Source organism: Triturus cristatus, chromosome 8 (genome assembly GCF_964204655.1).
Source record: "Triturus cristatus chromosome 8, aTriCri1.1, whole genome shotgun sequence".
Classification (NCBI taxonomy): Eukaryota; Metazoa; Chordata; class Amphibia; order Caudata; family Salamandridae; genus Triturus; species Triturus cristatus.
In genome coordinates, this window is record NC_140591.1 from 6,763,784 (window position 1) to 6,777,329 (window position 13,546).

General features: G+C 48.3%; 1 protein-coding gene across 1 annotated transcript in view; it reads right to left on the minus strand.

The window, feature by feature from the left end:
* Nucleotides 1-13,546, minus strand: part of SPAG17 (sperm associated antigen 17) — a 1,802,643-nt gene that overhangs the window by 424,647 nt on the left and 1,364,450 nt on the right. The window contains exon 35 of the mRNA XM_085620708.1: nucleotides 12,112-12,269. Within this exon, the coding sequence (XP_085476834.1) occupies nucleotides 12,112-12,269 (158 nt within the window). The remainder of the gene's footprint in view (nucleotides 1-12,111; nucleotides 12,270-13,546) is intronic.

Consider the following 13,546-nt stretch of genomic DNA (forward strand, 5'->3'; position numbering starts at 1 on the left):
GATGGATGGTGAGCCAGATGGACGTCAGAAGATGCTGAGCCAGATGGATGTCTGATTGGTTCTGAGCCGGATGGATGTCTGATGGATGCTGAGCCAGATGGACGTCAGAAGATGCAGAACCAGATGGATGTCTGATGGTGCTCAGCTGGATAGATGTCTGATGGATGCTGAGCCAGATGGGTGTCTGGTGGATGCTGAGCCAGATGGGTGTCTGAAGATGCTGAGCCAGATGGATGTCTGAAGATGCTGAGCCGGATAGATGTCTGATGATGTTGAACCTGATGGATGTCTGAAGAAGCTGAGCCAGATGGAAGTCTGATGGATGCTGAGCCAGATGGATGTCAGAAGATGCTGAGCCAGATGGGTGTCGGAAGATGCTGAGCCAGATGGATGTCTGATGATGCTGACCTGGATAGATGTCTGATACGTCTGAGCCAGATGTATGTCTGATGATGCTGAGCCGGATAGATGTCTGATAATGCTGAGCCGGATGGATGTCTGATGATGCTGAGCCAGGTGGATGTCTGATGCTGCTGATCCAGGTGGATGTCTGATGGTGCCGACCCGGATAGATGTCTGAAGATGCTGAGCCAGATAAGATGCTGAGCCAGATGGATGTTTGATGGTGTTGAACCTGATCGAAGTTTGATGGTGTTGAGCCTGATGGATGTCTGATGATGCTGAGCCAGATGGATGTCTGATGATGCTGAGCCAGATGGATGTCTGAAGATGCTGAGCCAGATGGATGTCTGATGGATGCTGAGCCAGGTGGATGTCAGATGATGCTGACCCGGATAGATGTCTGATAAGTCTGAGCCAGATGGATGTCTGATGATACTTAGCCAGATGGATGTCTGATTATGCTGAGCCAGGTGGATGTCTGATGGATGCAGAGCCAGATGGATGTCTGATACATGCTGAGCCAGATGGATGTCTGATACATGCTGAGCCAGATGGATGTCTGATGGATGCTGAGTCAGATAGATGTCTGATGGATGCTGAGCCAGATGAATGTCTGATAATGCTGAGCCAGATGGATGTCTTTTGGAAGTTAAGTCAGATGGATGTCTGAAGATGCCGAGCCAGATGGAGGTCTGAAGATGCTGAGCCAGATGGATGTCTGATGGATGCTGAGCCAGATGGACGTCAGAAGATGCTGAGCCAGATGGATGTCTGATTGATGCTGAGCTAGATGAATGTCTGAAGGTGCTGAGCCAGATGGATGTTTGATGGATGTTGAGCCAGATGGACGTCAGAAGATGCTGGGCTAGATGGTTGTCTGATGGTGCTGAGCTGGATAGATGTCTGATGGATGCTGAGTCAGATGGGTGTCTGAAGATGCTGAGACAAATGGGTGTTTTGAAATGCTGAGCCGGATACATGTCTGATGATGCTGAGCCAGGTGGATGTCTGATGATGCTGAGCCAGATGGATGTCTGATGGATGCTGAGCCTGGTGAATTTTTGGTGTATGCTGAGCCAGATGGATGTCTGAAGATGCTGAGCCAGAAGGATGTCTGATGGATGCTGAGCCAGATGGATGTCTGATGGATGGTGAGCAAGATGGATGTCTGATAAATGCTGAGCCAGGTGGATGTCTGATGGATGCTGAGTCGGATAGATGTCTGATGGATGCTGAGTCAGATAGATGTCTGATGGATGCTGAGACAGATGGATGTCTTTTGGAAGTTAAGTCAGATGGATGTTTGAAGATGCTGAGCCAGATGGATGTCTAAAGATGCTGAGCTAGATGGATGTCTGATGGATGCTGAGCCAGACGGACGTCAGAAGACGCTGAGCCAGATGGATGTCTGATTGATGCTAAGCAAGATGAATGTCTGAAGGTGCTGAGCCAGATGGATGTCTGATGGATGTTGAGCCAGATGGACATCAGAAGATACTGAGCCAGATGGATGTCTGATGGTGCTGAGCTGGATAGATGTCTGATGGATGCTGAGCCAGATGGGTGTCTGAAGATGCTGAGCCAAATGGGTGTTTTGAAATACTGAGCCGGATACATGTCTGATGATGCTGAGCCAGGGGATGTCTGATGATGCTGAGCCAGATGGATGTCTGATGGATGCTGAGCCAGGTGAATGTCTGGTGGATGCTGAGCCAGATGGATGTCTGAAGATGCTGAGCCAGAAGGATGCCTGAAGATGCTGAGAAAAATGGATGTCTGATGCTGTTGAACCTGATGGATGTCTGAAGATGCTGAGCCTGATGGATGTCTGATGGATGCTGAGCCAGATGGATGTCTGTAGATGCTGAGCCAGATGGATGTCTGATGGATGCTGAGCCAGATGGACGTCGGAAGATGCTGAGCCAGATAGGTGTCTAAAGATGCTGAGCCAGATGGATGTCAGATGATGCTGACCCGGATAGATGTCTGATATGTCTGAGCCAGATGGATGTCCGATGATGCTAAGCCAGATAGATGTCTGATAATGCTGAGCCGGATGGATGTCTGATAATGCTAAGCCGGACGGATGTCTGATGATGCTGAGCCAGGTGGATGTCTGATGCTGCTGATCCAGGTGGATGTCTGATGGTGCTGAACCAGATGGATGTCTGATAATGCTGAGCCAGATGGATGTCTGAAGATGCTGAGCCAGATGGCTGTCTGCTGAGTCAGATGGACGTCGGAAGATGCTGAGCCAGATGGGTGTCTAAAAATGCTGAGCCAGATGGATGTCAGATGATGGATGCTGACCCGGATAGATGTCTGATATGTCTGAGCCAGATGGATGTCCGATGATGCTAAGCCAGATAGATGTCTGATAATGCTGAGCCGGATGGATGTCTGATAATTCTAAGCCAGACGGATGTCTGATGATGCTGAGCCAGGTGGATGTCTGATGCTGCTGATCCAGGTGGATGTCTGATGGTGCTGAACCAGATGGATGTCTGATAATGCTGAGCCAGATGGCTGTCTGAAGATGCTGAGCCAGATGGCTGTCTGCTGAGTCAGATGGATGTCTGAAGATGCTGAGCCAGATGGATGTCTGAAGATGCGGAGCCAGACGGCTGTCTGATGGATGCTGAGCCAGATGGATGTCTGATGGTGCTAATTCAGATATATGTATGATGGTGCTGATTCAGGTAGATGTCTGATGATGCTGACCCTGGATGTCTGATGATGCTGGCAAGCAGGGAGTTGGCATTGTCACGGAGTCTTGATTGTGAACTGCAGAGAGAGGTGGTATTACAATGTCTGTGTCCTATTAGCTCTTTGAGTCTTGAGGGTGTGAGAGCTATGTCAGGTTCGTAATGCACTCTGATCTCAGGTTACGGAGATGCACTCTGGTCTCAGGTTACAGAGATGCACTCTGATCTCAGGTTACAGAGATGCACTCTGATCTCAGGTTACAGAGATGCACTCTTATCTCAGGTTACAGAGATGCACTCTGATCTCAGGTTACGGAAATGCACTCTGATCTCAGGTTACGGAGATGCACTCTGATCTCAGGTCACGGAGATGCACTCTGATCTCAGGTCACGGAGATGCACTCTGATCTCAGCTCACGGAGAAGCGCTCTGATCTCAGGTCACGGAGATGCGCTCTGATCTCACGTCACGGAGATGCGCTCTGATCTCGGGTTACGGAGATGCACTCTGATCTCAGGTCACGGAGATGCGCTCTAATCTCACGTCACGGAGATGCGCTCTGATCTCGGGTTACGGATATGCACTCTGATCTCGGGTTACGGAGATGGACTCTGATCTCGGGTTACGGAGATGGACTCTGATCTCGGGTTACGGAGATGGACTCTGATCTCGGGTTACAGAGATGCACTCTGATCTCCGGTTACAGAGATGCACTCGGATCTCGGGTTACAGAGATGCACTCTGATCTCGGGTTAGGGAGATGCACTCTGGTCTCAGGTTACAGAGATGCACTCTGATCTCAGGTTACAGAGATGCACTCTTATCTCAGGTTACAGAGATGCACTCTGAACTCAGGTTACGGAGATGCACTCTGATCTCAGGTTACGGAGATGCACTCTGATATCAGGTTACGGAGATGCACTCTGATCTCAGGTTACGGAGATGCACTCTGATCTCAGGTTACGGAGATGCACTCTGATCTCAGGTCACGGAGATGCACTCTGATCTCAGATCACGGAGATGCACTCTGATCTCAGGTCACGGAGATGCGCTCTGATCTCAGGTCACGGAGATGCGCTCTGATCTCACGTCACAGAGATGCGCTCTGATCTCGGGTTACGGAGATGCACTCTGATCTCGGGTTACGGAGATGGACTCTGATCTCGGGTTACGGAGATGGACTCTGATCTCGGGTTACAGAGATGCACTCTGATCTCGGGTTACAGAGATGCACTCGGATCTCGGGTTACAGAGATGCACTCTGATCTCGGGTTAGGGAGATGCACTCTGATCTCGGGTTAGGGAGATGCACTCTGATCTCGGGTTAGGGAGATGCACTCTGATCTCAGGTTACGGAGATGCACTCTGATCTCAGGTTACAGAGATGCACTCTGATCTCGGGTTACAGAGATGCACTCTGATCTCGGGTTACAGAGATGCACTCTGATCTCGGGTTACAGAGATGCACTCTGATCTCGGGTTACGGAGATGCACTTGGATCTCGGGTTACAGAGATGCACTCTGATCTCGGGTTACGGAGATGCACTCTGATCTCCGGTTACAGAGATGCACTCGGATCTCGGGTTACAGAGATGCACTTTGATCTCCGGTCACGGAGATGCGCTCTGATCTCGGGTTACGGAGATGCACTCTGATCTCAGGTTACGGAGATGGACTCTGATCTCATGTTACGGAGATGCACTCTGACCTCAGGTCACGGAGATGCACTCTGACCTCAGGTCACGGAGATGCACTCTGATCTTACGTCACAGAGATGCGCTCTAAACTCAGGTTACGGAGATGCACTCTGATCTCAGGTTACGGAGATGCACTCTGATCTCAGGTTACGGAGATGCACTCTGATCTCAGGTTACGGAGATGCAATCTGATCTCAGGTTACGGAGATGCACTCTGATCTCAGGTTACGGAGATGCACTCTGATCTCAGGTTACGGAGATGCACTCTGATCTCAGGTTACGGAGATGCACTCTGATCTCGGGTTACGGAGATGCACTCTGATCTCGGGTTACGGAGATGCACTCTGATCTCTGGTTACAGAGATGCACTCTGATCTCTGGTTACAGAGATGCACTCGGATCTCGGGTTACAGAGATGCACTCTGATCTCGGGTTACGGAGATGCACTCTGATCTCAGGTTACAGAGATGCACTCTGATCTCAGGTTACAGAGATGCACTCTGATCTCAGGTTACAGAGATGCACTCTGATCTCAGGTTACGGAGATGCACTCTGATCTCGGGTTACGGAGATGCACTCTGATCTCGGGTTACGGAGATGCACTCTGATCTCGGGTTACGGAGATGCACTCTGATCTCCGGTTACAGAGATGCACTTGGTTCTCGGGTTACAGAGATGCACTCTGATCTTGGGTTACGGAGATGCACTCTGATCTCGGGTTACGGAGATGCACTCTGATCTCCGGTTACAGAGATGCACTTGGATCTCGGGTTACAGAGATGCACTCTGATCTCCGGTCAAGGAGATGCGCTCTGATCTCGGGTTAAGGAGATGCACTCTGATCTCAGGTTACGGAGATGGACTCTGATCTCGGGTTACGGAGATGCACTCTGATCTCCGGTTACAGAGATGCACTCGGATCTCGGGTTACAGAGATGCACTTTGATCTCCGGTCACGGAGATGCGCTCTGGTCTCGGGTTACGGAGATGCACTCTGATCTCAGGTTACGGAGATGGACTCTGATCTCGGGTTACGGAGATGCACTCTGATCTCCGGTCACGGAGATGCACTCTGATCTCATGTTACGGAGATGCACTCTGACCTCAGGTCACGGAGATGCACTCTTATCTCAGGTTACAGAGATGCACTCTGAACTCAGGTTACGGAGATGCACTCTGATCTCAGGTTACGGAGATGCACTCTTATCTCAGGTTACAGAGATGCACTCTGAACTCAGGTTACGGAGATGCACTCTGATCTCAGGTTACGGAGATGCACTCTGATATCAGGTTACGGAGATGCACTCTGATATCAGGTTACGGAGATGCACTCTGATCTCAGGTTACGGAGATGCACTCTGATCTCAGGTTACGGAGATGCACTCTGATCTCAGGTCACGGAGATGCACTCTGATCTCAGATCACGGAGATGCACTCTGATCTCAGGTCACGGAGATGCGCTCTGATCTCACGTCACAGAGATGCGCTCTGATCTCACGTCACAGAGATGCGCTCTGATCTCGGGTGACGGAGATGCACTCTGATCTCGGGTTACGGAGATGGACTCTGATCTCGGGTTACGGAGATGGACTCTGATCTCGGGTTACGGAGATGGACTCTGATCTCGGGTTACAGAGATGCACTCTGATCTCCGGTTACAGAGATGCACTCTGATCTCCGGTTACAGAGATGCACTCGGATCTCGGGTTACAGAGATGCACTCTGATCTCGGGTTAGGGAGATGCACTCTGATCTCGGGTTAGGGAGATGCACTCTGATCTCAGGTTACGGAGATGCACTCTGATCTCAGGTTACAGAGATGCACTCTGATCTCGGGTTACAGAGATGCACTCTGATCTCGGGTTACAGAGATGCACTCTGATCTCGGGTTACAGAGATGCACTCTGATCTCGGGTTACGGAGATGCACTTGGATCTCGGGTTACAGAGATGCACTCTGATCTCGGGTTACGGAGATGCACTCTGATCTCCGGTTACAGAGATGCACTCGGATCTCGGGTTACAGAGATGCACTTTGATCTCCGGTCACGGAGATGCGCTCTGATCTCGGGTTACGGAGATGCACTCTGATCTCAGGTTACGGAGATGGACTCTGATCTCATGTTACGGAGATGCACTCTGACCTCAGGTCACGGAGATGCACTCTGACCTCAGGTCACGGAGATGCACTCTGATCTTACGTCACAGAGATGCGCTCTAAACTCAGGTTACGGAGATGCACTCTGATCTCAGGTTACGGAGATGCACTCTGATCTCAGGTTACGGAGATGCACTCTGATCTCAGGTTACGGAGATGGAATCTGATCTCAGGTTACGGAGATGCACTCTGATCTCAGGTTACGGAGATGCACTCTGATCTCAGGTTACGGAGATGCACTCTGATCTCAGGTTACGGAGATGCACTCTGATCTCAGGTTACGGAGATGCACTCTGATCTCAGGTCACGGAGATGCACTCTGATCTCAGGTCACGGAGATGCGCTCTGATCTCACGTCACGGCAATGCGCTCTGATCTCAGGTTACGGAGATGCACTCTGATCTCGGGTTACGGAGATGGACTCTGATCTCGGGTTACGGAGATGCACTCTGATCTCGGGTTACGGAGATGCACTCTGATCTCTGGTTACAGAGATGCACTCTGATCTCTGGTTACAGAGATGCACTCGGATCTCGGGTTACAGAGATGCACTCTGATCTCGGGTTACGGAGATGCACTCTGATCTCAGGTTACAGAGATGCACTCTGATCTCAGGTTACAGAGATGCACTCTGATCTCAGGTTACAGAGATGCACTCTGATCTCAGGTTACGGAGATGCACTCTGATCTCGGGTTACGGAGATGCACTCTGATCTCGGGTTACGGAGATGCACTCTGATCTCGGGTTACGGAGATGCACTCTGATCTCGGGTTACGGAGATGCACTCTGATCTCCGGTTACAGAGATGCACTTGGTTCTCGGGTTACAGAGATGCACTCTGATCTTGGGTTACGGAGATGCACTCTGATCTCGGGTTACGGAGATGCACTCTGATCTCCGGTTACAGAGATGCACTTGGATCTCGGGTTACAGAGATGCACTCTGATCTCCGGTCAAGGAGATGCGCTCTGATCTCGGGTTAAGGAGATGCACTCTGATCTCAGGTTACGGAGATGGACTCTGATCTCGGGTTACGGAGATGCACTCTGATCTCCGGTTACAGAGATGCACTCGGATCTCGGGTTACAGAGATGCACTTTGATCTCCGGTCACGGAGATGCGCTCTGGTCTCGGGTTACGGAGATGCACTCTGATCTCAGGTTACGGAGATGGACTCTGATCTCGGGTTACGGAGATGCACTCTGATCTCCGGTCACGGAGATGCACTCTGATCTCATGTTACGGAGATGCACTCTGACCTCAGGTCACGGAGATGCACTCTGACCTCAGGTCACGGAGATGCACTCTGATCTCACGTAACGGAGATGCGCTCTAATCGCAGGTTACGGAGATGCACTCTGATCTCAGGTTACGGAGATGCACTCTGATCTCAGGTTACGGAGATGGACTCTGATCTCCGGTTACAGAGATGCACTCGGATCTCGGGTTACAGAGATGCCCTCTGATCTCCGGTCACGGAGATGCACTCTGATCTCCGGTTACAGAGATGCACTCGGATCTCAGGTTACGGAGATGGACTCTGATCTCCGGTTACAGAGATGCAATCTGATCTCGGGTTACGGAGATGCATTCTGATCTCAGGTTACAGAGATGCACTCTGATCTCAGGTTACAGAGATGCACTCTGATCTCTGGTTACAGAGATGCACTCGGATCTCGGGTTACAGAGATGCACTCGGATCTCGGGTTACAGAGATGCACTCTGATCTCGGGTTACGGAGATGCACTCTGATCTCAGGTTACAGAGATGCACTCTGATCTCAGGTTACAGAGATGCACTCTGATCTCAGGTTACAGAGATGCACTCTGATCTCAGGTTACAGAGATGCACTCTGATCTCAGGTTACAGAGATGCACTCTGATCTCGGGTTACGGAGATGCACTCTGATCTCGGGTTACGGAGATGCACTCTGATCTCGGGTTACGGAGATGCACTCTGATCTCCGGTTACAGAGATGCACTTGGTTCTCGGGTTACAGAGATGCACTCTGATCTTGGGTTACGGAGATGCACTCTGATCTCGGGTTACGGAGATGCACTCTGATCTCCGGTTACAGAGATGCACTTGGATCTCGGGTTACAGAGATGCACTCTGATCTCCGGTCAAGGAGATGCGCTCTGATCTCGGGTTAAGGAGATGCACTCTGATCTCAGGTTACGGAGATGGACTCTGATCTCGGGTTACGGAGATGCACTCTGATCTCCGGTTACAGAGATGCACTCGGATCTCAGGTTACAGAGATGCACTTTGATCTCCGGTCACGGAGATGCGCTCTGGTCTCGGGTTACGGAGATGCACTCTGATCTCAGGTTACGGAGATGGACTCTGATCTCGGGTTACGGAGATGCACTCTGATCTCCGGTCACGGAGATGCACTCTGATCTCATGTTACGGAGATGCACTCTGACCTCAGGTCACGGAGATGCACTCTGACCTCAGGTCACGGAGATGCACTCTGATCTCACGTAACGGAGATGCGCTCTAATCGCAGGTTACGGAGATGCACTCTGATCTCAGGTTACGGAGATGCACTCTGATCTCAGGTTACGGAGATGGACTCTGATCTCCGGTTACAGAGATGCACTCGGATCTCGGGTTACAGAGATGCCCTCTGATCTCCGGTCACGGAGATGCACTCTGATCTCCGGTTACAGAGATGCACTCGGATCTCAGGTTACGGAGATGGACTCTGATCTCCGGTTACAGAGATGCAATCTGATCTCGGGTTACGGAGATGCATTCTGATCTCAGGTTACAGAGATGCACTCTTATCTCGGGTCACGGAGATCCTCTCTGATCTCAGGCATGCCTCAGGCTAAGGAGATGCACTCTAATCTCCGGTAAAGAGATGCTCTTGCACCACCGGTACACTTCAGATTATGGACAGCTTCAGAAACAAACTGCCTGTCCCAGCACACGACACCCCACATCCAGTTATAGGAGATCGTTCTATAGTGAGAAGTGGATGGCCATTGCACATGGAATGTTGGTGCTCCTTGGAGATAGTAACACTGGCATGAGATCCAAAGATCTCCTATTAGAAATACTGGAACAAAGCCCCAGAACAGAGGGTGGGCTCTTGCCCAGATCAAAAAGCTTTGGCTGCTGTGGGTCCAGATGTGTGCTCTGTCCCAAGGAGCTAGTTTCACTTTCAGATATAGGGTTTCCTGCAGGACACGTCTGAATCCCTTCTACTGCATCTTCTGGAAGTGATTCCTGAATGTCAATGGTGGTGAAGACAAAACAGATAGCTAAGAGCATGTGAGAATCCACTGATAGAAGCTGCCTCCTGAGAGGATCCATGGGTCACCTCCAACCTGAGTGGCAGAGGCAATAGGAGAAAGCTTGCAGAGCTGGAAGGTCAAATACGTGTAGTGCTTAGACTTGTGCGAGCTGAAGAAAAAAACAACCCTATGCAGCTGAAACAGCTAGACACCTGGGAGTGTGAAGCATGATGAAGGCGTCACCATACCATATGAAAGAGAAAACGAATGTAGGTGAGCAGCTTGTATGGAACAAGGGCCTGCCAGTACTCAAGCAGTTTCTGATCCAGAAGTCAACTATGTGAACAGATGCACAATCTCTCTAAAAACACTGTTTTTGCTGGAAATGTAGCCTAGATATTCTGGGCCCGATTCACAGAACTAACTTAAGACAAAATCCTAAACTTACTACCATTTTGGTAATCACAGAAGGCACTTACTCATTTTGGTATTCACAGAAGGCACTTACTCATTTCGGTATTCACAGAAGCTAGGAGTCCTAACTTTAGGACTCCTAAATGCCTTCTGTGAATACCGAAAGTCTTAAAATTAGGATTTTTCTCAGTTTAGTAGCAGTATAGTTAGGACTCCTAACTTTAGGACTCCTAAATGCCTTCTGTGAATACCGAAAGTCTTAAAATTAGGATTTTTCTCAATTTAGTAGTCCTAAATTTAGGACTCCTAACTTTAGGACTCCTAAATGCCTTCTGTGAATACCGAAAGCCTTAAAATTAGGATTTTTCTCAGTTTAGTAGTAGTATAGTTAGGACTCCTAACTTTAGGACTCCTAAATGCCTTCTGTGAATACCGAAAGTCTTAAAATTAGGATTTTTCTCAATTTAGTAGTCCTAAGTTTAGGACTCCTAACTTTAGGACTCCTAAATGCCTTCTGTGAATACCGAAAGCCTTAAAATTAGGATTTTTCTCAGTTTAGTAGTAGTATAGTTAGGACTCCTAACTTTAGGACCCCTAAATGCCTTCTGTGAATACCGAAATTCTTAAAATTAGGATTTTTCTCAATTTTAGTAGTCCTAAATTTAGGACTCCTAACTTTAGGACTCCTAAATGCCTTCTGTGAATACCGAAAGCCTTAAAATTAGGATTTTTCTCAGTTTAGTAGTAGTATAGTTAGGACTCCTAACTTTAGGACCCCTAAATGCCTTCTGTGAATACCGAAAGTCTTAAAATTAGGATTTTTCTCAATTTTAGTAGTCCTAAATTTAGGACTCCTAACTTTAGGACTCCTAAATGCCTTCTGTGAATACCGAAAGCCTTAAAATTAGGATTTTTCTCAGTTTAGTAGTAGTATAGTTAGGACTCCTAACTTTAGGACCCCTAAATGCCTTCTGTGAATACCGAAAGTCTTAAAATTAGGATTTTTCTCAATTTAGTAGTCCTAAATTTAGACTTAGGACTACTAAATTGAGAAAAATCCTAATTTTAAGACTTTCGGTATTCACAGAAGGCATTTAGGAGTCCTAAAGTTAGGACTCCTAACTTCTGTGAATACCGAAATGAGTAAGTGCCTTCTGTGAATACCAAAATGAGTAAGTGCCTTCTGTGAATACCAAAATGGTAGTAAGTTTAGGATTTTGTCTTAAGTTAGTTCTGTGAATCGGGCCCGAAGTTTTTAGAAGGCAGTAAACTTTGAGGCTTTACTTTATCAAATTCACCTTTGGAAAACTTTGTCGGTGAAATAAAAGTTTCTCAGCACCTGTGTCTGAATCGTAGCACAAGGACTATTAGTTGCCCAGACAGGGGCTGGTCTTTGATTGACAATGAGTGGACCAATGGGCCTGTAGGATCTTGAAAGCATGCTTAACAATGTTCTGCATCTCAGAGGTGTTATTTGTTGCACAGTTTACCTGGGGAAGTGATTGTAGTATTTTACAGGAGGTTCGCTTCTTGTGGCATTGAGCTGCGAGATGCCACCATCCTTGCGAAACGTTTCCATCTCCATCTCCTCCTCTTCACCCACTTCAGAGCCCGGAACCACAACAGACACCATGCCATCAACCATGACCTGAGGATTGGAAACAAAGTCCATCAGAAGTGGAAGGGGCGACGTGGATGCAAGGCTGGTGCAGAGTTAATGTGGATTTCAACAATTGGTCATCCGTTTGATTGCCTTCATAGAGGCTTCTGCTAATGTGCTGGAAGATGCAGTACAGCATCTAGTCGAAGATATGCATTAGAAGCACCACCCTGGCAGACTAGGCATTGAGACGACTGTGCCTGAGGACACAATGGGCAGATTGAGATTCTAATTAACGCTTTAAGTCTCAAACCTGTAGGCGTCTCTGAGGATAGTCTTTTCAAACACATTCATTGTTCTTGGTCAGCAAACGTCCTGCAAATTCTTCCTGGGTGTTTGCACAAAATGGCAGCATCACTGAATGCACCGGGAGGGCCACACTTCGACAAGTGTCACTTACAGGCACTCTCTTTAGAGGGTCAAGGGCATCACTTGCAGGCTCTCTCTTTAGAGAGTCAATGGCATCCCTTACAGGCACTCTCTTTAGAGTGTCAAGGGAGTCACCTGCAGGCACTCTCTTTAGAGGGTCAGAGCATCCCTTACAGGCACTCTCTTTACAGGGTTAAGGTAGGCACTTGCAGACACTCTCTTTAGAGGGTCAAGGGAGTCACTTGCAGACACTCTCTTTTAAGGGTCAAGGGAGTCACCTGCAGGCACTCTCTTTAGAGGGTCAAGGGGGTCACTTGAACGCACTCTCTTTACAGGGTCAAGGGAGTCACCTGAAGGCACTCTCTTTAGAGCAGGGGTCTCCAACCTTTTCTGTATTGAGAGCTACTTCAGCTCAAGGAAAGTCCTGTTGAGCTACTAGCAAATGTTATCACTATAAAATATTGACAGCACATGTAAACATTACACTATGACCACCCTAAGCAGGATTATCATAGTGCCACCCAAGTATTCCAGGTGATAGTACCAGAAGAAATGCTAGGGAAAAATGTATCAATATTAAATGCTAAATGCCCCCACCTGACTGATAAAGTAACATTCCAATCTTCACATGCCTTGTGGCACAAAGGACATAACCAAGTCTCCTCAATTCAGCTTGACTTATCTTTCAAGTATCAACTTTAAATGTATTTTGGAATTGCAATCTTTTGTCTTCATCGGCATTTCAATTTCTGAAAATACACAGATTTTTCTATCACTACTTTAAATTTTGGGCAAACAAACTAAATGTTCCTGAAGAAAACCCTTGTTTGAAAAAAATGCCTTTAAAATACACATTTTCATTTTTAGGAAATAGATAGTCCCCGAACATCAGCTAG